This window comes from Crocodylus porosus, unplaced genomic scaffold (genome assembly GCF_001723895.1).
Source record: "Crocodylus porosus isolate Cpor-Errol unplaced genomic scaffold, CroPor_comp1, whole genome shotgun sequence".
Lineage (NCBI taxonomy): Eukaryota > Metazoa > Chordata > Crocodylia > Crocodylidae > Crocodylus > Crocodylus porosus.
In genome coordinates, this window is record NW_017728949.1 from 42,828,056 (window position 1) to 42,851,290 (window position 23,235).

At 44.2% G+C, this 23,235-nt stretch overlaps 2 protein-coding genes across 5 annotated transcripts in view; one reads left to right on the forward strand and one right to left on the reverse strand.

Moving 5' to 3' along the window:
• HAT1 (histone acetyltransferase 1) overlaps window positions 1–17,756 on the reverse strand; it is a 44,566-nt gene extending 26,810 nt beyond the window's left edge. Inside the window, exons 1-4 of the mRNA XM_019553686.1 lie at window positions 17,655–17,756; window positions 12,418–12,489; window positions 6,433–6,508; window positions 2,753–2,873 (exon numbers count right to left, since the gene is read on the reverse strand). Of these exons, the coding sequence (XP_019409231.1) occupies window positions 2,753–2,873; window positions 6,433–6,508; window positions 12,418–12,489; window positions 17,655–17,661 (276 nt within the window). The 5' untranslated portion in view covers window positions 17,662–17,756. The remainder of the gene's footprint in view (window positions 1–2,752; window positions 2,874–6,432; window positions 6,509–12,417; window positions 12,490–17,654) is intronic.
• A 1,947-nt stretch (window positions 17,757–19,703) lies between these two features.
• SLC25A12 (solute carrier family 25 member 12) overlaps window positions 19,704–23,235 on the forward strand; it is an 88,241-nt gene continuing 84,709 nt past the window's right edge. For 2 of the 4 annotated variants that reach the window (XM_019553680.1, XM_019553678.1), the window contains exons 1-2: window positions 20,242–20,330; window positions 20,433–20,486. Coding sequence is in view for 1 of the 4 variants with exons in the window: in XM_019553677.1 (XP_019409222.1) it covers window positions 19,783–19,794; window positions 20,433–20,486 (66 nt within the window). In the remaining 3 variants the exon portion in view is untranslated. Of the gene's footprint in view, window positions 19,795–20,241; window positions 20,331–20,432; window positions 20,487–23,235 lie in introns of those variants that run through there. The other 2 variants (XM_019553677.1, XM_019553679.1) reach the window with 2 other exon arrangements.

A 23,235-nucleotide genomic window follows, 5' to 3' on the forward strand; every position in this document is an offset into this window, starting at 1 on the left:
CTCCATATGTTTCTGTTCTCTAGGTAATGTTAATTTTGACACAAGCATTTCTCATCTCTTTTCAGTTCTAAGAGTCTGATGAGATTGTGAAGCACAACCTTTACATCCCTTAATATGTTGCCCTAGTCTCACTAGCATTAGATATAGGCTTTTCGGCTCAATGATTGACCATGAAAATTATCTGTTAATGGTTTTTCTTTAGAATAATGGAAAGTACCTTTTCTTGAAGATATTCAAATGATCTTTGATCACTTCTAAATAGGGAACTTTAAATACAGCTTGACACCATAAAAGGACAGGCCATGCATTAGTAAAAATGTTGCTAAATGGTAAACCTTGTTTTCAGGCTGGATTGTCAGTGCAAATGCATAGCTGTTTTTACTCTATACAGTATTACGAAGATTCATCAATAACAATCGATAGGTTTTTGGAAAGAAATTAACTCATTTATTTTTTCCGCACAACTAAGTAATAGCTCACATGACAGTAAATTTTCTTAATGCAGAGGCCATCAGGAAAGCTGAGTCTTTTTCTAAATAACCAAGCTGGCTCTTATTCAAGTGTTTTTCATCTAATTCTAAAAACACAGTTTCATAGTTAGTAGGGTCGGAAGGGACCTGAGCAGATCATCAAGTCCGACCCCCTGCCATGGCAGGAAAGAGTAGTGAGGTCAAGCGCCCCCAGCAAGGTGATTGTTCAGCCTTGTCTGAAAGACCCCCAGGGTAGGAGCCAGCACCACTTCGCTTGAAAGTTGATTCCAGATCCTAGCCGCCCTGACATGAAGTACCGCCTCCTGATATCTAGTCTGAATCTACCCTCTGCCAGCACGTGACCATTATTTCTAGTCACTCCTGGTAGTGGTCGGAGAAACAGGGACTCCCCCAATGCCTGCTGGTCCCCTCTGACTACTTTGTAACAGGCCACAAGATCCCCTCTTAGCTTTCTCTCGTGGAGGCTGAACGGGTTCAGGTCCCGTATCCTCTCCTCCTAAGGCCTGCCCTGCTGCCCCCGATCATGCAAGCGGCCCTCCTCTGGACCCTCTCCATGTTGTCCACATCCCTCTTGAAGTACAGCACCCAGAACTGGACGCAGTACTCCAGCTGCAGCCTGACTAGTGCCGCACAGAGGGGGAGTATCCATGATTAAGTTACCTATTAGTATACTGTGGTATACTTCAGCCAACTAAAGAAAACCACTACTATCAAAAGCTAGGGGTGATAGAGATTTTTGGGGTTGATACTGATAGCCATTTTTAAAGGAGGCATAAAAGCAGTGTCCAGCTGGTAAGTCTGTTGCGGTGGGAGGGAAGTGGGAAAGGAAGGGGCATGGTGTGGGAGGGAGCAGATTGAGGCCCCTACCGGGAGGGAGTGGGCTGAGGCAGGCGCTGCCCAGGTGGGGCAAAGCTGGATGCAGGGAAGGGGGAGGCGGCTCCTGTCACTGCACATACCCTGGGAGGGCATATGGAGGGGGCATTTGCCCCTCGGATCTGCATGGGGCAGGGTGGCTGCCACTGCAGGCTGCAACGAGCTCTTCCCACGTCAAAATTTGCCGTAGCCCTCACAACCCTGGCTCCCAATGCCGCCACCCTGCCCAGGCCCTGCTGGGAAGAGCCCTACGCAGATCCAGGAGCACATACCTCCCCCATTCCCTCTCACAGGAGTGGCAGGAGCTGCCAGATGAGCGGTGTGCAGCGGTGGCAGGAGTCCCACCCCCACAACTCTGGAGGAGCCATGGCTCTGTCATTCACCCATCCCCTCCCAGGTGAGCAGCACTTGCCCCAGCCCCTGCCCGAATCCCAGCCCCTCCCCCACTGTGGTGCCTTGACCTGCCCCCCCATGCCCCTACCTTTCCCCCTTCCTGTCCACCACACCAGACTTACTAGCTGCATGCAGCTCTCCAAGCTGTGGGGCTGTGCTCCTTACCACTTAAGTGCTGTGCTGCTGCTGCGCACATGCACGGGCCATTTATTGGTCATATCAGGCCGATTTCCCATACAATTTTCAGTGCTGATCTGATATTGGACCAATGTATGGCTGCACCGCTATCAAAAGCTCTGCCATTTCAGTCTCAATCTGACCAATTTCTTTGTAAGTTTCACACTAGATTCTACAGTGAACCAAAAAAAATCCGAGGTTAGCTCTCAAAAAAGGCATCAAACCTCAGAATTCTAATGGAGCCATTAATATCAATGTTATGCAGGGTGGAAAACTGAGTTTGCTAAATTTAAAATATAAGTCCGATGGGAAAGTTATCTTTTCCTTCTAAGAGTTGTGTAAGCACAGGAAATGTATGCAGAAGATATTAATACAGATTAATATCTCTTTAAACAAGATGCAGGGTGCAAATGATACTGGAGCAGGAAATCAGGATAAATTATTTCCAAAATGAAATTGTTTATCAGTTGATCTGTGCATCTTCTATTTAAAAGGGATATGGGTCAGGTACTTGTGTCCAAATATAAAAGAATTAAAATTGAAAACTGTCACCATTACTACAACATCTTTTGTGCAGTCACATTTGCTTTGTTTTCTAAGCATTGGCTTCAATATTAAAATGCCTGGGAATAATTTATATAAAATTTGACTCAAAAGATTATCAATAAACAATCTCCATAGAGTTAGAGCCTTTTTAAATTTAGCAACAATAAAACTATCAATGCAAATGTGAACCATTAAACTAAGATCCTTGGTTGTCTTAAAAAATTAACTAATCCCAAGATATTTTAAAAGTGTTCATTTAACTCCAACTTTACCTCCACACAGTCAAACTTTTCATTAACCTTAGATGTGTACTTGATGCGGAAGAGCGTTGACAGGTTACCAGCTATGTAGTACAAAAGGATCTTCAAACCCTGGTAACCAAAGGCAACTTCACTGAAGGAGATAAAAAAAAGAAATGGAACGATTAGGAATCCTAGACTAGCATAACAATGAAACATTCAGATTAGAGCTTTCACTTAGCATTAAGCACTGAAATTCAACGTCCACTTTCCCAGTGAAGTGAACCAAGCCCTCTTCTAGGGAAAAGAAAACAAGTGTCTCAGTCTAAAACAGAAAATCATTGGGCTGTATAATATAGACCACTCCTTATGATCAATACGCAACATTCATTCACTTCTCCATATTAATATAACTAACAATTTCACTCATCTGTGAAACTTCTCATAAACAAATACGACACGATATCTCATAAGAAGTACAAGGGCAGGTGCATGTCTCCCAAACTCAAAAGGCAGTGAATACACATAGTACAATTTCTTCATGAAACAGCCATATGGTATATTCCATTCACATTTAACATTGACACCAAGCAGTGAGACAAACTGCATTTACTTAGGCCCCTATTTTCAGGATTTGGCCATTCTTGTTTTTTTCAGTACAGTCCTGTGAACTGTACTTGCACATTAAAAAATAAAAAAAAAGAAACAAAAAGGTAACTGTTATAGCAGCCACTGAAACAGGGGTTGCTAACTTTTGGCATAGACAGTCTCTGCCTGGGGCAGATCAGGGAGGGGACAAATATCACAGCAGCAGATACGGCAGGAAGCAGAGTAGTAGATGGGAGAAGGAGTACAAGGCAGTATAAAGGAGAGGAGCAGACCGAGTGGGAACCATGGAGCAAGAAGTAGAACTCAGAGAAACAAATCAGACAAGGGAAGAGGATCAGAGTGGTGTTCAGGGCTAATCTGTGGCATGCCTGCTAAAAGAGTTGGCTCCCACTGCACTGAACAGCATTTCATCAAAAGCAGTTGAGAGGCAGGAATAGGGTAACATGAAACAGAGAGGTAAAACAAAAAGTTAACAATTTTTGGGAACTCATGTTGGTGGAAGATTTACAGGAATTTCTACTCATGCACACTGAAATGTAACATAATTGCAGAAAATACTTCTGTTTATACAAGTACAACTGCTACTAGTTTACTTATTTATCAATTCTTTTTCCAAAAAACATTTATTTTGTCCCTCAATGAGTTGGCTGCTGCCTCAAAACTAAATTTGGGAACTATCAATGCAAGAGATTATTTAAACCAGACAGACTACAAAATTGGCATATCATTAAAAAATTAAATGGTTAGCACTAGAAGTGTCGCTAGTTTTACTACAGTTAATGTATGTAGACTGTTATTGTAAAGAATACTTTTTCCAAAGAATCCTCAAAAGTGGAAGAAAAAGCCTCGCTACTTTACCTAGTACATCACATTGTCGTAAAGGGTTATTCATCAAAATATAATTTTAGGGATTAAAGATAGACTGGTTATCACTATTTTACAGGTACTGGATGAAATTTAGCTCCATGGATTTTAATGGGGTCAAGTTGTCATCCACAATGTATATAAAAGAAGATAAAACACAGAAACCTTTGGTTTCTATATTCTGCCTAGGTATAAATTTATGCATTTGAAAAGCTGTATTTTTGGGCTATTAACAGGGATACTGGTTTTCTTTGATAAAAAAAATTGCAAATTCTCTGATAAAAACCCTGAAATCCATTATTAAAATGAAATGCTACTATATAAAATCTCAACTGAACACAACATTGTATTGTTATAGGAAGCCTACCAATGCCTCAATCACTATAGTAAAATTAATTCTAAGTACCTATAAATTTTGGTTCTTAGTTTTGGGTTTTTGATGGAAAATCAGAGCTCCCTCTGCCCCCTTCACTCACCAGGGTGCAGGTCCAGGTCACTCACTCCCCACCCAGACCCCGCTGGTGCCCCTCGCTCCCCACCAACAGCCTGCTGGTCCCTGCTGGTGGCCCTCACTTCCCCCCATAGACCCCAGCAGCCCCACTGGTGACCCTCGCCCCCCACCCACAGCCCTGATGGAATCGGCCCCCAGCTGCCAGGGCTATGGGGCCAGGGACCCAGGTCCACAGCCCCCTACCCCCCACAGCAGTGCCCGAGCCCTGGTTGCCGCCCATGGAAGGCAGCACCTGTTGCAGCCTAAGCAGAGCCCAGCTCCCGCTCCCCCTCTCCCTCTCCCACAGGCAGCATGGCCAGAGCAGAGCCAGTGGCGGGGTGAGAGGGTGGGTGCAGGCTGCCCGCTGCAGGCTTGGGCTCCCCACCCTGCTGCCCTCCCTCAGGGCCTCTGCAACCCAGCAAGTGTGGCAGCACAGAGCGGGGCCAGGCAGAGAAGCTTGTTGAATCTGCTATGAGCCCCGCAATGCCCTGGCAACATACCCATTACTAACCCTGGAGCAGCAGGGATGGTGGTGCGGGGTTGTGCCCCTCAATGGTTTGGGGCGGCCAGGGGGCGCATCACTGGGGCAGCACAGAGCTTATAGCAGCAGCATCAACCTTTCCCACTCAGTCCTGCTCTGCCCTGCCGTGGACGCCCCAGGGGGACAGCAACAGGGCAGGCAGCCCGAGCCTGCAGCCCACATCTGCCCCCTGCACTGCACACAGATCTGGGGGGCATGTACCCCTTTGTACCCTGGCAATGCACGCAGTGGTGGGGAACTGCTCCACCCCCCGGATGAGCTGCCTGTGGACCCACCTTGCTCCCCGCTGGGGTGCTGCAGCTGCACACTGCAGCCCTGGGTCTGAAGTCCCACATATGGCCTGGCTGGGCAGCAGCCCCAGTCCAATTCCCTCCCTATGGGGGCCCTATTCCCTCCGTCCTCCCAGCTTACCTGTGAGAGCTGCTCTCCAGGCTGCCTTGCAGCTGTGTGCATATATCTGTAAATGGCGCCCCTTGCAGGCTGGAACTCTGCCAGCCCAGAGAGCTCTTTGCAAAAGAGCAAATTCAGCACATTTCTTGGTTAAAATGAAAAATTCGCAATTTCTCTAGTAAAAGGGAAACTGCTTTTTTTCTATTTTTCTGTGGGTAATGGAAAACCCGGATCCCTGGTTATTATGCTACATACGCAATAGAAAAAAAATTAAAAGGAGTGAGGTAAATTTAGACTAAAGATTAATGTACAGATGTAACTACTGAGTCACCAAAATCTGGATATAGTAGTACAAAAAGAAAAAATAACTGCATACAATTGCTAGATATTTGTATTAATCTAATACTTAAATATTAGTTTTATAATTGTTCCATGTACAGAACTGCCAAAATAAGACTAATTCTTCAATAATCTAACCGAGAACTAGTACAAGGTTCAAACTATAAGATAAAATTGTATAAACTGAACAGTGAAGTGGCTCTCTTGTTCTGTGTTCATTAAAAGAACTAGGCAAAAAACCTGTTTTTTCTTTCAAAAAACAGGTGGATATTTTTCTTGCTGGAGTCATTTGATCCCAACTGACTTCCTGCCTATGACGGGGGGGCTGGACTGGATCTCATGAGGTCCCTTCCAGCCCCTAATGTCTATGAGACAGTTTACTCTTTAATTTTAAAACAAATAATATACAAAACATTTCCTATTTTCCAAGAAACTGTAACAAGTGATCTTTTCCTGACTACTTATTATTACATAACTTACTCATCTCCAAACACCTGATGACTGTACTCTGGATTAAATGCTGTGTTATCATCCTCCAGGTCCTCAGGAAAACGAACTGAAAAGGAAAATTAGCAAGATTCTAAGTAGTGAGTAGTTTTTCCACAAAAAATGCATGCATTTAAGATGCCACACCTGATGCACACCCACCTCTCTCATAGCATGAGAATTCCATTCTACATATGAATAAGAAAAACACCAATAAATGTAAGACAGCATCATTGAGCATCTCTTCATAATAACAATCTTATAAGCAGTATATAACACAGTTAAAGAAAGAACAGTCTGGTTTACACAATCATTTATGCATATTATATATTCATAAGGGCATTAATTCAAGAGTTATTTTCGTTGAGGAGTAGTTATAAAATGACAAGAGATGGAGAGCCATTCCTGCCATCTAACCACAGGCTGCTACTGGCTGTTCATGATCAGCTTTTCCTCCTCTAAATGCTAGCTAATGGACTTCCTTATGATATGCTCCAGTAACTTTCTGGGTACAGAGGTGAGGCTAACCCATCTGTATTTGCCCAGGTCCTTATTTTTGCCTTTTTTAAAGAGGGGTACTCTGTTGGCACTCCTCTAGCCCTCTGGTACTTCACCTGTCTGCCAACTTCGTAAGTATTACTGCCAAGGGCTCTGAGCTCTCCTCTGCCAGTTCCTTCAGTACCCTGGGAAGTTCATCAGGCCCTACTGACTAGAATTAATTCAGACCAATTAAAACCCCTCCGTTTCTACTGTTATCTCATCCCTCAGCTTGTCTCCTTTATCTGCATAATCCTTATTAGGTGCCTGGTTGCAACTTAATTTTTTTGTGAAGACTGAGGCAAAGTAACTGTTGAACAGCTCCATCATCTTTGCATCTCCAATTAAGAGTTCACCCTAGCTATCTGAACAGTGCGGACCCACAGCTGCCTTGTTCTTTCTTTTATGACTAACCTATTTATAGAACCTCTTCTTGTTTTTACCTTCCTTTGTTAGGTGAAGCTCAGTTTTTTTGCTTTGCTATATTACTATAAGATCTATATTTTTTATTATAAATTCTACCAGTTTTTCAGGAACAGAAACTAGATTTAATCAGCTTGTAGTTTCCAGAGCAGTTCTGGATGTCTTTTTAAAGATTGGAGTGACACTGCAAAACTTCCAGCTCTCTGGCTCCAAGGCTGATTTTAACAATACATTACATACTATTGCTAATAGCTCTCCAATTCCATATTTCAATTCCTTACAAACTCTTGGGTGAGCACAATTTGTTGCGACTTCCCACTGTTCAGTTTATCAGCTTGTTCTAAAAAAAACAACACATCTATTGTCACCTCAATCTAAACCAGTTCTTCAAATTTATCCCCTAAATGAAATAAATCTAGTATGCAACTCTCCCTCTAATAATTCCTTCAGAGGATCGCTCACATCACCTCTCCAGCTTTCTGTACATCTGTTCTTGGTTTCCTTCTCTTTTCTCTATACAGTATACCCTCATAAACCAGATATCAAAAATTCTAGAATTCTCAAAAATCCAGCACTTTTTAAGCTGTCCCCTCTACTCCCCCAGATGCAGAGGGGGAAGCTTGCACATGGCAGCTGTTGCTGCCATCCACCACCCTGTGCTGCCGCTCCGCATGTGGCTGCTACTCCTCCCTGGAACAAGGAGGGGGAAGCTTGCACATGATGGCTTCTGCTACTTGCCCCCTCAAACTGTTCCACGACCGGCCGCCACTCTGGCCGGTCAACAAACCAGTATTTTCACATTTCTGGCAGGTCCTAGGTCCTGAGCATGCCAGATTTATGAGGTTATTCTGTATTTTACTCGGGGTAATCTCACTGAAAATAAATTCAGTCAATGCTGCTATACAAATCAATCTTTCCTGGAACTGTGCCCTGTCCAAACTAAAATATTAACCTATCCTGATCATCTTCTCATAGATGATTAGCTGTGAAATCAACCACAACATGGCTAGAACATAGCCTCTGATCACTCTGAAAAATACCATCATTTTGTTAGGAACAAGTGTCATTCAGAAACAAATCTAACCCCCCCCAGCCCCAAGTTGAAGGGGGGCAGGGGAGTGGCAGACTTGTCTTACATTTAAATAAATATGGTATTTGTCATCTTTCTCTCCTAACTGTATGCAAACATCTATTATACATTTCTCTTTTTAAAAACAGCCATGATGCCTCATTTAAACTAAAAATGTAAGAGACGTAGCTCTCAACATAAGCCTTACAATAGCAGTCTGGCAGCATCCTTAACTAGGCAAGTGTGGGTAAAGGCATTGGTGGTACATTTTATCAGTGCAAAAGTTATGCACATATGTTTATTTTTACAATTTTTCCCCATTTCCTGACTCCATAGCCAAAACTCAAACTCACTCAGAAATAGGTCCCATTACTTCCACTCCCTTCCTTTAAAATATGCAGGAGGCAAGAGATTGTGAACCTAAACAAAACATTAAATCTCTTGTAAGACAAGACATTTTCAAGCAAGTCTATGAAATAAATATGGTACTTTCTTAATTGAAGAAAAATGGTTTCAGAAATATAATATTTAAGGCTTTAAACTACTATGATTAGAATTACATTTTGGCTTACAAGATTTTAAAATCTGTAATATTATTAATCTAAGTCAATTACAGCATAAGTCTTCTTATTACACTCTGACTTAGAGGTTCAAAGAAGATTACCAAATAGCTCTTTACAGCTTGATTTTTTATTTAGAATTAAAATGCTCATTCCAAATGACATGTGGTGTATTTTACCTTCTTGTGCTCCAAATAACGTTACTTTGAAAAGCTTTTGGGGGCTCTGCAAATTCCCGCTCTTCTAAAATAAATAATATCTTTTAAACCTAAGGCCATCTCTTAGTATTTTACACCACAAATATGGCTATTTTTACCATGCCAGAGAAACACTGACCTACAGCAGAGGTGGCTAACCTGTGGAATGTGTGCCACAAAGGTTACAGGCAGCCCATGTGAGAGGCATGTAGCAGATCAGGGAGAAGGCAGGCAGCACAGCAGCAAAGCGGGCAGGGAATAGAAAGCAAAGTAGCAGTTTGGGCACAAGGGGATTAGAGTGGTACTCAGAGAGCTCATGAGACTTAATTTGCGGCATGCCTGCCAAAAAGACTGGCTCTCTCTGGCCTTCAGTATGGAAATACTTAGCCAGATACGTATTACCAGGGATCCTAGTCTTCCCTGATAAATAAATTTAAAAAAATCGCAAATTCTGATAAAATCCCCAAAATCCGTGATTCAAATGCAATGCCAGTATATATACAGGCATCAACTGAACACAATATTCAATTATATTGGTACCTACCAGGGCCTCAGTCACTAGAGATGCACTGATAGAGATTTTGGGGCCAATACCGATGGCCGATTTTTAAGGAGGCATATCAGCCAACACATACACGATATGCAGCCCAGCATCTTGAAGAGCAGTGTCCAGCTGGTAAGTCTGCTGTGGTAGAAGGGGAGGGGGAAGGGAAAGGGTATGGGCAGGGATGCAGATCAAGGCCCCTGTGGTGAGGGAGAGAGTGGGGCTGGGGCAGGGTCTGCTCAGCCAGGGCAGGGCACTGGACGGAGCTGCGGTTCATCAAGGGGTGCAGGGATGGGGAGGGTGGCTCCTGATGCTGCGTGTACCCTGGAAGGGCATGGGGGACATGTGCCCCCTGGATCTGTGTGGGGCAGGGCAGGGCAGGCTGCCGCTGTGGGGTGGGGCTGTGCCGGGCTCTTCCCAACAGGGGCTGGGCTGGGCTGTGCTTGGGGCAGCTGGCAGCAGTGCTGGGAGGGGAGGGGCTGCAGCCACCCCAAAAATTAGCCATAGCACCCCAACCCCCCTCCCAGTGCTGCCACCCACCCTGCCCTGAGTGCACCCCAGCCCAGCCCTTTTGAAGAAGAGCCCAGTGCAACCCCAGGCTCACCCTGCCCAGATCCAGGGCACATGCCCCCCCATGCCCTCCTGAGATGCACACAGCATCAGGAGCTGCCCCGCCCTTCCCATGCCCCCAAATGAGCTGCAGCTCCATCCTGCATCCCGCCCCAGCTGGGCAGTGCCTACCCCAGCCCCCACCTTAATTCCGTCCCTCACTGTGGGGGCCTTGATCTACCCCCCTCCACACCCATTCCCTCCCCACTTCACTTCCACCATAACCGACTTACCAGCTGTATATACTTCTCCATGCTGCCGGGCTGCGCTCCTCGCCACTTATGTACTGTGCTGCAGTTGCATGTATGCACAAGCCATTTATTAGACACATCAGGCCAATTTATGATACAGTCAATTTTCTTTATATTGGTGCCAATCTGATATCTGACCAATGTATCGGTGCACCTCTATCAATCACAATAGTAAAATTAATTCCAAGTAGTGTACCTATAACTTTTGGTATTTGAATTAGGATTTTTTTTATCATGGAAAATCAGAGCTCCCCCTGCCTCCTTATAGTTTACCAGGACACAGGTTCAGGCCCTTCACTCCCCACCCAGTCCCCCTGGCCCTGCTGGTGCCCCTTGCCCCTCACCCACAGCCCCCTGCCCTCTCCCCTCTCCAGCCCTGCTGGAGCGGACCCCCAGCTATCAGGGCTATGGGGCCAGGGACCCAGGTCCACAGCCCCCTGCAGCACTGCCCTGGAATAGCAGGGGTGGTGGTGCAGGGTTCCTGTTCTCCACTGCTCTGGGGCAGGCAGGCGACATGTCGACAGGACAGTGTGGAGCTTGCAATGGCCACAATGAGTTTTCTCCCCTATGCCCCGCACTTACCTGCAGGAACTGCTCTCCAGGCTCTCTGGCAGCCATGTGCATGTATATGCACACAGTGCCCACAGCCTGACTGCCCTCCTCCCACCCTCTGCTCAGCCCCTTGCAGGCTGCAACTCTTGCCAACCTGCAGAGAGCTCTTTACAAAAGAGCAAAATCCACTTGTTTCTCTATTAACATGAAAAACTCATGGTTTTCTTGGGTAAAGGAAAAATCTGCACTTTTTCCCCATTTTCCTGTAGAAAACCCAGATCCCTGTTTATTACTCTTTCATCATTAAACTCTGACAAATGCTGATAAACTTGGTTCAGTTCAAGTAAGTTGTATCTGGCAATCCAAGTTCCATCATTCTACTTTGCATTGCAGATGTTGTCAGGTTAGGTAAAACTATCTATTATAGACAGACCCCTAATTCACATTCTTCTCCCCACAAAGTCCAGAACTGAAGATTTTTTTTCCATTCTTCTTTTTAGACATGTCAATGTTTTTTTTTCTTTTCTTAGCCCATAAAGTCACCAAAATCTAGAGAAACTAATTTCTAGACTTTTGGAATACCTCCAGAGTTCCCCACTACTTTTTTCTCACCTATCAGGATACATTTAGATGAGTTACAGAGAAAAAGAAAGAAGACCTTCTTTTTCTGGAAAGATGAAAAGAAAAAAAAAATGGATAGTATTAAATTAGTGTATAATTGGATATTTAGTATTGTAAAACTGAACAGACAAGTCATAGCAATAGTCTATATAGAGAGGTAAAAGATATTTTTGAGAGATTTCGTATCATACTATGGAGATCTAAGAGAAAAACGAAGTAAGTAAAGAAACAGAATATACGCCCAATATTACCACACAGTGAATCAGCTGCACAACAATAAGGGAAATAATGTTTTTGCATCTCTCTAATATTGTATCATAGACTAATGAAATGGCAATACCAACTAAAGATATCATTCTTGCTCATGTTAGCAGGGCATTCAACATACAATATATGGAGAGGCAAGACTCACCTTAATGAACCTATTTGTGCTTGCTCACTTAATCTGCACTAAGCCCGTGAAAGTAGACAATGTCAAATTACTTAAATCTGTCTTTACATACACTGCAGCGTAAGAAACACAGTTTTAATGTATTTGATAAAATTAAAATCAAGACATTTCTAAATTCCTACTGAAAGTAGTACAGCGTTAAAAGCATATTTGAAATCATGTTACCTAATTTCAGTTGAATTGCTTCATTTGTATTACATTTGTACTCAGCCAATTTCTTCTCCATAGCAGTAAGCCCTGAGAAAAAGATTTTAAATATAGATATGCATAAACTATAATCACCACAATCCAAAGAATCATGTTTAAAATAAAGTTCTCAGAATCCAGGTATCCCCCCCAGATTACTTGTGCCGTTTTATGTTTACTTTACTGTCCCTAACCCATGCTGTAAGACCTCCAGACAGTGCTTTGTACAAGAAATTCATAAGTTAAACTGAGGTTGACAAGGATAGCAAAGTATGATGTTGCTATATCAATAAGATCAGTTTAGTTTACACCAGATTCAAATTTAGTTGGTAATGCAAAAAAGTGGGCTACTATATCCTGTTTTTATCTTTAAATTGAACTGATTTAACTATTTATTTTTCAGCCAAGAGTAGACATGCAGAACAATATGAAACCTGGAACACTCCTGTTATAAACAGAATACTGTGAAGATTTTTCCCAGAATAGCTTTAACACCAACAAGTAACAAAATTCAAATTGAACAGAAAATTAGTAGATATATTCTTTTTATTTAGAAGTTGAGCTGCCAAGAAGGAAAATGTTTAAAATTATAGTAGCTCTAACAATGAGAGGGGACCTCCACTGTGGTTAGTGCTTCATTGTGTAAAAGGAAAGACTGAGGGTCTTTTTTCCTAGATATGTTTTGTCATAGAAACTTGGGGCCAATATGCATTTGCTTTTGGCGGGGGGGGGGGGAATCAGAGAATCAACATCACAAATATCAAGAAAACCAAGTAATTTTTAATTAAAATGTTTGTTTGATTTGACAAGGTATTCAGACAATTGAATCTGTAATATGTCAACAAGTGACTTAAGTTCCTTTTATAACATTACACATTTTGCACCTAGAATCACCTGATTCTCATGTTAGTTCTCAGAATCATCCCATTTCCAGTTTTACTTGTATTTTTCCTATTGCTGACTCGTATTCCAAAAGTGCCCTGGAGCCTTAATCCAGATCCAGGTTTTATTGTACTAAGAGCTGTGAGCTTCCTATCACATCTCTTGCAAACTGTAGATAATAAAACTTGAAATAGGATCTATAAAACTGAAGCCCTCAGGAGACTTGGGTCTTTATTCCACAATAAAACATGCTCAAATGCATTAGCCACACTGTGTAAGAGACCTTATTAAAGGATTGATGGGTCCAACTTCTTTGAAAAAGCTCCTGCCATTACTGAGAGGAATGCTGCTTTCTTCAGAGTAGAATGATTTTTCTTCCATAACTATAACTACAGTGTCCTAAACAAATTGTAATTCACCTCCTGCAGACATACTCTAAATTTACCTACTTAAAAGACCATAACTATTTGAACTACCAGCAAAGGAACTTAAATTATGTATAACTAGGATAATGATCAAATGAGTGCACGCGATCATTTTCTTCTGCGGTAATAAAGTAACTTAAACTCAGAATATACACACCAGGAGACTAGCCCATGAACAGCTAGTAAAAAAGAACATAGTTTACTAGTTTAACCTCTGGGACAGGAGTGAACAATTCTAGCTTTTATATTTCTAGCTCTGCCATCAATTTCCATTTGGGTATTTTAGACAAGTCCCATATATTTTCCTTGCCCAACTTCTTGCATCTGTAAAATAAGAATATTTACATACCTCAAAAGTGCATTCTAACAAAACACTTGCAGATTTTAGACTGCAAATTAAAAAATGCTGATGTACAAAAGAATATTTTCTTTTTGCCAGTGGCAGATTGTTGGGATGAGATCCTTTCTAATACAGTTACCAAACTGGTAAGGCAATGATCCTCAACCAGGATGCTATGGCAACCTTGGGTGCCTTGAAATCCTTTAAAGGGTGCTAAAGGGTGTTACACAATGTTAGCACCGTTAGGTGTGCAAACATAACACAAGATAATCTGAGAGGGCACGTCCAGATAAGTGTAGCTGTGCGGTACGTGACACTGCAAACGTGTTTGCAGCGCTACATGCCACAGTCCGATATTCTTGCATTGCAAGGGTATGAGGCCTGAATATACACTGCACTGGGCTTTTCTTCATGGTTTTTTTTGACCCCTGGATATCCAGGAGTCAAAAACAAAGCAAAACAAAAAAAAACAAAAACAAACAAACAAAAAATGCAGGGGAAAAAAACAGTGATGCTCACTTGACTAGCACACACTGCTGAAAAGCATGCTCCGCTGCCAGCTCGGCTCTGCACAGCAGAATGGCTATGACTGCAGTGCCAGGTGACCCCAAGTAAGCCTAGCCCCAGCATCTCCTACCTCACCTGGGGCAACTTGCCGTGCACCAAAGTGCGTGTGGCATGGGTATTCTCTGGGGACAAGTAGCAGCGGTGCAAGGTGTGCTGCTGCTACTTGTCCCCAGGGAACCAAACATCCACACACGTCTGGATGCACCCAGAGATTTCAAATAGGGATTCATATGGTTAAAAACATTCTGAGATGTCGTGATCTTTTTGAGTTATATGCAAAAAGAAAACTGTTCTATTATTATTATTCTATAGTCAAATAACAAGTGAAAAATACAAGCTGGCATTTTTGATGGGCGACTCAAATCCAAAGAGGGGAGCCTTGAGCCTAAAAGAGGTTAAGAACCACTCCTACAAGGGATAATGCAAAATACTATCTGAAGTATTTGTTTGACCTCTAATTCCTAGACTCTTTTTACTAGTATTTATAGGGATGTCTCCAGCCATGTTACTAACTGCAAAAAATAACTTAACTGAAAACATGATTTCCTGAGAAAAGTGGACTGCTCCACTGACAATGGAAAAAAACTGTAGCGCAAATTATAGTGTGTGCAACAAGGAGTTTTAGGATACAGTTTTCAGACAATGGTTTCCTAAAGGTTCCTTTACTTTTTTCTCAAGTTTCTGCTGAATGTGATGCTTTTCTTTACTTTTTTTTTAAAGATAAGTGAGACTTAATTGTAAACAAAGTACGCAAGCAGTGACATGGATTTTTTCACACACCAGTATCTGCATAAATGATGTGGTAAGTATATTTTAAAATAATTAGTACCAAGTACAATCTGAAATAAAAAACCGAAACACAAGAGAAATACACCTTCACTGAGAAAAAGAAATACTGCAAAAAGGGAGATATTAGAATACTGAACAGAGCTAGAACTTAGAAGGTGCATGTTAGCACCTGAGCTTTATTTCAGATTCTGTTGGTACTGTTCCAAGAAAAGAAAACTAGTTTTCCACTCCTAATCTAAATTTATACATCACACTAATGTCATGTTTGATCTAGTTGTAGGGCAAAGGACACTATTCATAGATTATCAGGGGCTAGAAGGGACCTTGCAGATCATCAGGTCCAGCCCCCTCCCCCCGTTTAGGCAGGAAGAGAGCTGGGGTTAGGTAACCCCAGCGAGGTGACTGTCTAGTCTCCTCTTGAAAACCTTCAGGATAGGTGAATGCACCACCTCTGGAGGGAGTTTATGGACAGTCTGGACATGAAGACTGTGAAGGAGTTTTTCCTGAAGTGGCCTTCCAGGAGTTTGTATCCATTGGTCCTAGTCTGAAAAGCAGGATTGCCCTAGTGAACAGTTGTTCACCAAGCTCCCAATGCACACAATATAACCCCCCCCTCTCTCTCCAACTCAAATTATATAGCCAATGAATATGGCAAATCTACTTGCACATTAAACTTAATCAGACATGAGAAAAGGTGCTCACTGAGGAAGCATGGTGAAAACATGCAAACAGAAAAAGGGAGCAACTGTGAGCTCAAAAGGGGAATATGTGGCACTTGTTCAACAGGTAAATGAAACCATTCAAGAGATGTAAAACCTTTCCTTCTCAATCTGCCAGTTTTCACTGGCCGAGTACTCATGACATCCGAGCCCTACTAGTTTTCTGTTCTTTCGCGAACCCCTCAAGGGTAGTGTTTCTCAACCTGTGGGTCAAGACCCAAAAGTAGGTTGCAAAAATATATGAAAGGGTTTTGAACAAACATGGATTCTCCTTTAAAGGAGAAAAAACATGGGAAACAGTGGCTTCACCCTTGCAGGATAACAGAATTCCAGCCTGCACAGGGCTGCTTGGGACACCCCTGTCCCACCCCTGCCCCACATACCCACCCTCTGCCCTATACACTGAAGTGGGGAGGGGGTCCAGAGTGAGGGGAACTGGGTCGAGACCAGCCATAGATGTTTACAAATGTGTCTTGGTACAAAAAAGGTTGAGAATCACGGCTCTAGTTTAAAAAGTAATTTAATTTCTATGGAAAACAAGAAACCTTTGATAGAAAGTTGTGCTGTCTTTCAAGGTTATCAAGAAAAACACACAAAATGAGTTGCTTTTCATTTGCAAATGGCTGTTAACAGAAACCAGAGCACTTCAGCAGACAGAACACCCAGGGAAAGTCCATGTAGACCCATAAACTTTTAATAAGCACAGATGCATCCTAAGATGAAACCACTTTAGTTTGTGATATCAAGTTATAAAGGTATCCAGCTTGTAGCTGTATTGGTTTAGAGGCAAAAGAAATCAGAACTCACAGTAGAGGAGATATCTTTTATGAGACCAACTAGAAATTAAAGGAGCCAAATATTTTTTTTTTGCAAAAATCTAGTTGGTCTCATAAAAGATACCACCTTTACCACACATTCTGATCAAGTTATGAATGCACCCGAGGTGTCTGGTGGGCTCAAGTCATGGTAGCACCAAGCCGCACCAGGCAGCCCTGGTCTCCTGCACCAGACCCAAACAAACTTGATGAGTTGCCACGACACAGAGTGCCCAATGAAGTGTTAGGGTCCGTTTCCCAAGTCCACCCCTGTGAAAGTGTTTTCAAGGTTTGCCTCAGAAACCCACCCAGGTCCCATCAGGAACTCCGACCCCTGCTAATCGGGTCAGGGGAAAGAAACTAGCCCCGTCCAGGGTGGGCACGAACCCGGGCCACGAGTGCGGACTCCGAGGCCGCCTCAGGGTTTCCGTGCGAGCAGCACGGCCCGAGCAGTTGTCAGGGGAGAGGCGGTTCCGAAGGGGACCTTCTCTCCAGCTGCGCCTTCCCCAGGCAAACCTCCATCACCCTTTAGGCGGGCGTGAGCCGCGCAGCTCGGCACCGGGGCCAGAGCAGGGCCGGGCGGGGGGGCAGGCTGCACACCCCGCCGCCGCTCGCTTGCTCAGCGAGAGCAGCAGAGCAGGCCACGACGGGGCGGGCCCGAGGTCGCGCTGCAACTTACCCGCCATTTCCGAGCAGCGGCGGGTGCCAAATCACCCGGACAGAACAAATCAGCCCGCGCGCCTACACACCGGAAGTGAGAGCACAAACAAACGCTTCCGCTTCCGATAGGCGGGCGACAATAAGGGAAAAGGAGCTTTGCAGGCGCTAGTACTAGTGCGCATGTTCCAGTTCTCTCCTTTTAGCGAGGGTGCTGTGCGCGACCCCTTTAAGGAGCGCAGGGAAGATGTGCGTGACGTTGTCTCGCTGTCGCAGGCGCTGGTGTGGTTCCCGCGCGCGGCAGCGGGGTGTGGCCACGTGGCTGCCCCGTCTCCCTTGGAGCGGGTGCAGTGACTGGGGGCTCCGCTTGCTCGGCTGCGGGGGCGGGTGGCAGCGGCTGGTGCTGAGTCTGGGGCCAGATGGAGAATGAGAACAGCTTCGCTCCGGCCGAAAACGGAGCCCCTTGCGTCTCCCCTTCTCGCGTGTTTGAAGTAACTCGTGAGTCGGTTGCAGGGGGGCGCAGCGCAGGCCCGGGCCTGCCCCGCTGCCCCCCACGCTCGTGCACTAGGACACTCCCCGGGTCCTTACAGCGGCGGGACAGCCTCCAACAGCGGGGCCTGAGCTTCGGCCCGAGGTTCCTAAAGCCTTGAACAGTGCCGTGGCAGCCGAATGAGGACACTGGGCTGGGCTGGTCCTGCCTTTCCTACCACCAGCGCGGCCCTACGGACTCCTGCGGAGCTGGTCCTGGTGCTCACCAAGTGAGGGAGCAGAATTGCACCTGTAGAAAGTCCCGGTGAAGGTGTCGGATCCTCTTCCTAGAAAACGGTCTACTTCTGCCCAGGGTTTCTCCCTGGCTTTTGAAATAATTAATCTATAGCGACTGCTTGGATAAGAGCCTGAAATTGCTGATATCCAAAAGGGGATGTCTCAAATCCCATTGGAGATAACAGCACCAGTGACTCTGCTGGTATAAAAAACCAAAACCCCTCACATTTTAGGCAGCTGCAAGAATACTTTGAATGCTATGGAAAAGGACTAACTTAAGCTACGTGGTTCCCAAAGTAAAGCTCCAAGATTAACCCTTTGCAAAAGGGGACTTGAAATAAAAAGCATACTACCTTCCTACCTAAGCAGTGTGTTTAGGAGATCAAGCTAAAATATGTCTCTCTCATTGTCTGGGTAGAGACATGTTTGATGATGTCCCTAGGTAGATCTCCAGGTACCTCAGCACTGCTGCTTGGAGAGCACTGGGTCACTTTTGGAGAGATCACCTCTGCTGCCAGCCTGTAAGTAGATACCTGCAACACAGCAATAGCATCCAGGCTTTCTACGTTTCTGAAGTGAATCACCAGTGGTCTGCAAGGTCTGTTCACTGAATTGTAGTTAACAAAGCTCAAGTCTACTAAGAATAAACAATTATATCACTGCATAAAATGCAAAGCTTATCTTGTCTTGGCAGGCTTGAAAATCCTCGACTCCTATTGCCTGTAATCTGAGAGAGTAGGGGCAGTGTTCCACACAAGCTGTACTGTCCTCCTTGCATCAAAGGACTATTGCCACTGACACGTGCTTGACTGTGGCACACAAGACAAAAGGGATCTTGTTGGGTCCTTTGCAATGACTGTCTGACCAGATAAAATGTGCCTTGTTCTCAATCGTTGCTTCCTAAGAGCAGATCCTGACTCTTGTGGCCCGTGCATTCCTTCAGTTTTCTTTTTCTTCTCGTGCCCTTAGGGAGGCTCTTGAAGCCACATGTGCAGTTCATCCAACACGACAGCCTTACACCCATTTGACAGACGAAACGCAGGTTCTCGGGACTCGCTAAGTCAGGACTCGGACCTGCGCTCCGGCTTCTCCCCCTCGCCCACGCTGAATGGCCGCGGACGCTGCAAGCAGAGGGCACCCTCGGCCTGCGGGGCGCAAGCGGGGCTCGGGGCAGAGGATGGAGACGCGCAGAGGCAGCCGCGACGGGCTCCGGGGAGGTCCCTGACCCTGACCGCTCTGCTGGCCCCGGGCCCGGGCTGACGGGAGCGGGGCGGACGCGGGCAGGGCAGGGCGGGGGCTCATTAGCATGGGGCCGCGCTGAGGCGGCGGCTGCTGCGGCGGCGCCGGGCGGCTCCTCCTCCCTCCCGCTTGCTCCCCGGTGCAGCATGGCGGTCAAGGTGACTCTTTTCCTCTCTCGCTTGTTGCATAAGGAGCCGGGCGGCTCCCACCCTTCGCTTCCCGGCCGGCTGCGCCGGGCTGTCGCCCTCTCGGCGGCCTGGCCCGTGGCTGGTGCAGGGCCGGGCGGGAGGCGACGCGGGGCCGGGGAACAGCCCCGGGCGTGGGAGTCCGCTGGGCCGGGGCTTGCCAGGTGCCGCGGGAGCATGGGGTCCAGTCACCCGCGGGTGGCCCCGGCCGGGGTTAGCCCGGGCGCGGCGCCTGAGCTCCAGACCTCGTGGCCTCTTCCCCGGCCGGGTGTGGCCGCGGGGCTGGCAGGGCTGCCCCAGCCCCTGGCCTGCACTGCGAGCTCCCCGGCCGCCTGGTGCGCAGGGCGCGGCTGGGCCCGGCTGGGGGGGAGCTGCAGCTGTGGGGCCTTTTCGGCCTGCTGCCGTTTGACAGCTCTGCCTGACGCCGGCCGCGCTTGGGAGTCAGGCGGTTCAAGGAAAGGCTTTGATTTTTGTCATCCTTGCTATCAGCGAGATAAGAGACCTGACAAGTAGCACCTTCTTATCAGTTAGATGGCAGGACTCCTCCCGGCTGGGAAGTCAATGACCTACCTAGTAAAACATTAACCTTTCTTTCCCTCTTGGCTTTACAGGTGCAGACTACCAAAAGAGCCGATCCAGCTGAGTTACGGAACATCTTCTTGCAGGTAAACTGTTACATTCAGAAACATCACTTGTGTGACCCACCGTCTTTTTTTACCTTTATGTTCTGCGTTTGAGCAGCATGTTAAAGCATAAGGCACATATACAATGCTAAATTTTGGGGTTTTCGCAGCGTTTTTTTTTTTAGTTTAAGTTGAGAGTGTTTATATCCTATGTCTGAAGGCACTTTATGGAACTGTGTGGCGTTAGGGCAGGGGTTCCCAACATTTATGTGCCCAAGGGCACATTTGAATTTAAAAGACAAAGAAGTGGGCACCAATATGACAGCATTTTTTGTTGGAATAATGATTTTTACTGATTGTCAAAATGCACATAGGCACCTGAATAAACCTTGTGGGGGTGCCGTGGCACCTCCAGGCACCACGTTGGGAACCTCTGCCTTAGGATTCAACTGCTGCTGAAAAAGTAATGTTTAACATTAGCATTTTTCTGTAAGTTGCAGCATCTTTTTATAACCAGCTATTATAAGTACACCTGACTGTTATTTTTAAAAGTGACACTTGAGGCTTATCAAAAGGGATGCTTTAATAGTGATTTTTATTTTGTATCTTGTCTTCAGGATTTTCCTATGATCCTCTAATAAAGATGGAGCTATGTTAGAGTTGTGAAAATACCTATACGTTTTCAAGTATGTAAAGATCAGGAGAAGTAGTTAGTTGCGTCAGTTTGAAGTTAGGCAGAAGGCAAGGCTAGGCAATGTGAAGCATTATAGAGTGTAAGGTGCTGCCCTGCACTGCTTTCTGCCTCTACATATTCAAGTTGATGTGTGACAATGTAGATCAGCATACTTACCCCTTGGAAAATGCCAGCTCTTAGTTTTCATGATTATGTCTGTTTAAAACTTCCACCGTCCATCAATGTAAAGACTATTTTTTCTTACGTTAAATATATTTTTTTGGATATATTATGGGAAATGAAAGGAAGTCACTTCTATATGACCCTTGACATTTTACCTTGAATCCTAAATTATTATGTAACAACATATCTGTATGTATTAAGCAGAAAGGAATCCTCTTTTGTGGCTGAGAGAAAGAAGTTGTATCTAGCACTACCTTTTCTCCTACTTGGCTAATCTGTCTGCACTACTAGATGCTAAAACTTTGAATACTATCCATCATTTGATGATGATGGTCTAGCTTTTAGATCTCTAATGTACCATATAAAGGTTTTTCTCACCGTACTTTTAGATAGCGGTGCAGGGCACTTAGTCTTATTAAATAAATACACACCATTTTATTCCTAAAGTATTGATAATAGTTAACAGATATAGTACTGAAATGGTTCTGTAGACCTCTACTAGTTAAGCAGAACTTAAAACAAATGTTTTTACATTTCATACTCAAGATTTGAAACCTGGCTGAGCTCTTCCATGATGGTTTGTGCTACATTTCACTCTTTGCATAATGTTCTATTCAACTTGATGGCACATATGGATTATATGCTATTAATAATGTCTGTAATGTCTTAGAATATGCATGATTTTGAAGTGCAGTTGTGTTTTGTGGTAGAAGTTTTGCTGCTAGAACCAAGTAAGTTAAAATAAACATTATTTAAACTTATGTATATGGTGTTTTATTTCCTCTAAAAATATTGATAAATATTATGCTTTCTCTCTTTTTGGCTAAATCTGTACATTCTCCACATGAAGATTAATGTTTTATGTATATTAAAAGCAAACAGTTTAATAATTAAAATATTTCGGATCATTTTGGTAGGATTAAAAATCACACTTTTCAAACTATTTGGGAATTGTATGGCTTAGACACTGAAGCCTTTTGTGTGTGTGTGTGTGTGTGTGTGTGTGTGACCTTCATTAACAATTAGCAGGACTCCAAATATTTAAACCTTTTAATTTTATGCCATAGCCTGTTAATAAAGTGTATGGGCACAGAAAGAGACCTATTATGCGTTTTCATCATAATTTTACACACTACAGAAGCTTGAAGTCATTTTCATGCTGTGATGGGTAGCAGACTTTTATCTATTACTTTTTTATTAAAACAGAATCCTAGGCAAACTTGCACAGAACATTGTACAGATATATTGTTAGTATTATAACATTTTGTGTTTTGCTCTTTGCTGAGAGTGCAAGTCCTTTTACATGCTGTGCAGCTAAAGGGCATGCATTCCTTCCTAAATTTGGCTTCCGTTTGAAATAGACACAAGGAAAGATGTGAACTCTGTTCCTCTCAGTGATCCACCTTGCACTATGGTACAGTGTCTTTAAGCTTTCTCTTGTTTGTGTATCCATCCAGTCCAGCTGTACTTAACTCAGATATTTTTGTCAGAGCTGTTGAAGCTTTTTGTAACTTTTCATCATTTAAATAGGAATAATTTGAAAGTGTAAATTATAAGAGTAGTAGAAAAAAATCTGTAATTTTCAAAACCATATTATAGACTAGTGATAGAAAAATAAAGGTGTTCAAATTCTCAGTATCAAATCATTCTTTTCATGTGTTATAAGAATCTTCTTTTGATGTGTGCTCACACCTCCTCCCTCACTATCCCTTGAGACTTGAGAGTTTGTGTGTCATTTACATGTATAAATAACCATTTTGTCTGTTTCATGCTCAAAGGTGCCTCCCTTATATTGTATGATGAAAAGGTCACATGAGGCCAGGTGCTATGAATTTGTAAATACATGCCAAAAGTAAATAGCTTAGCTACTTTGTCAGTCCTTAATATGTTGGGTTGTTGCCAAGATGCGTTTTAAATATCATGACCTTCTCATAG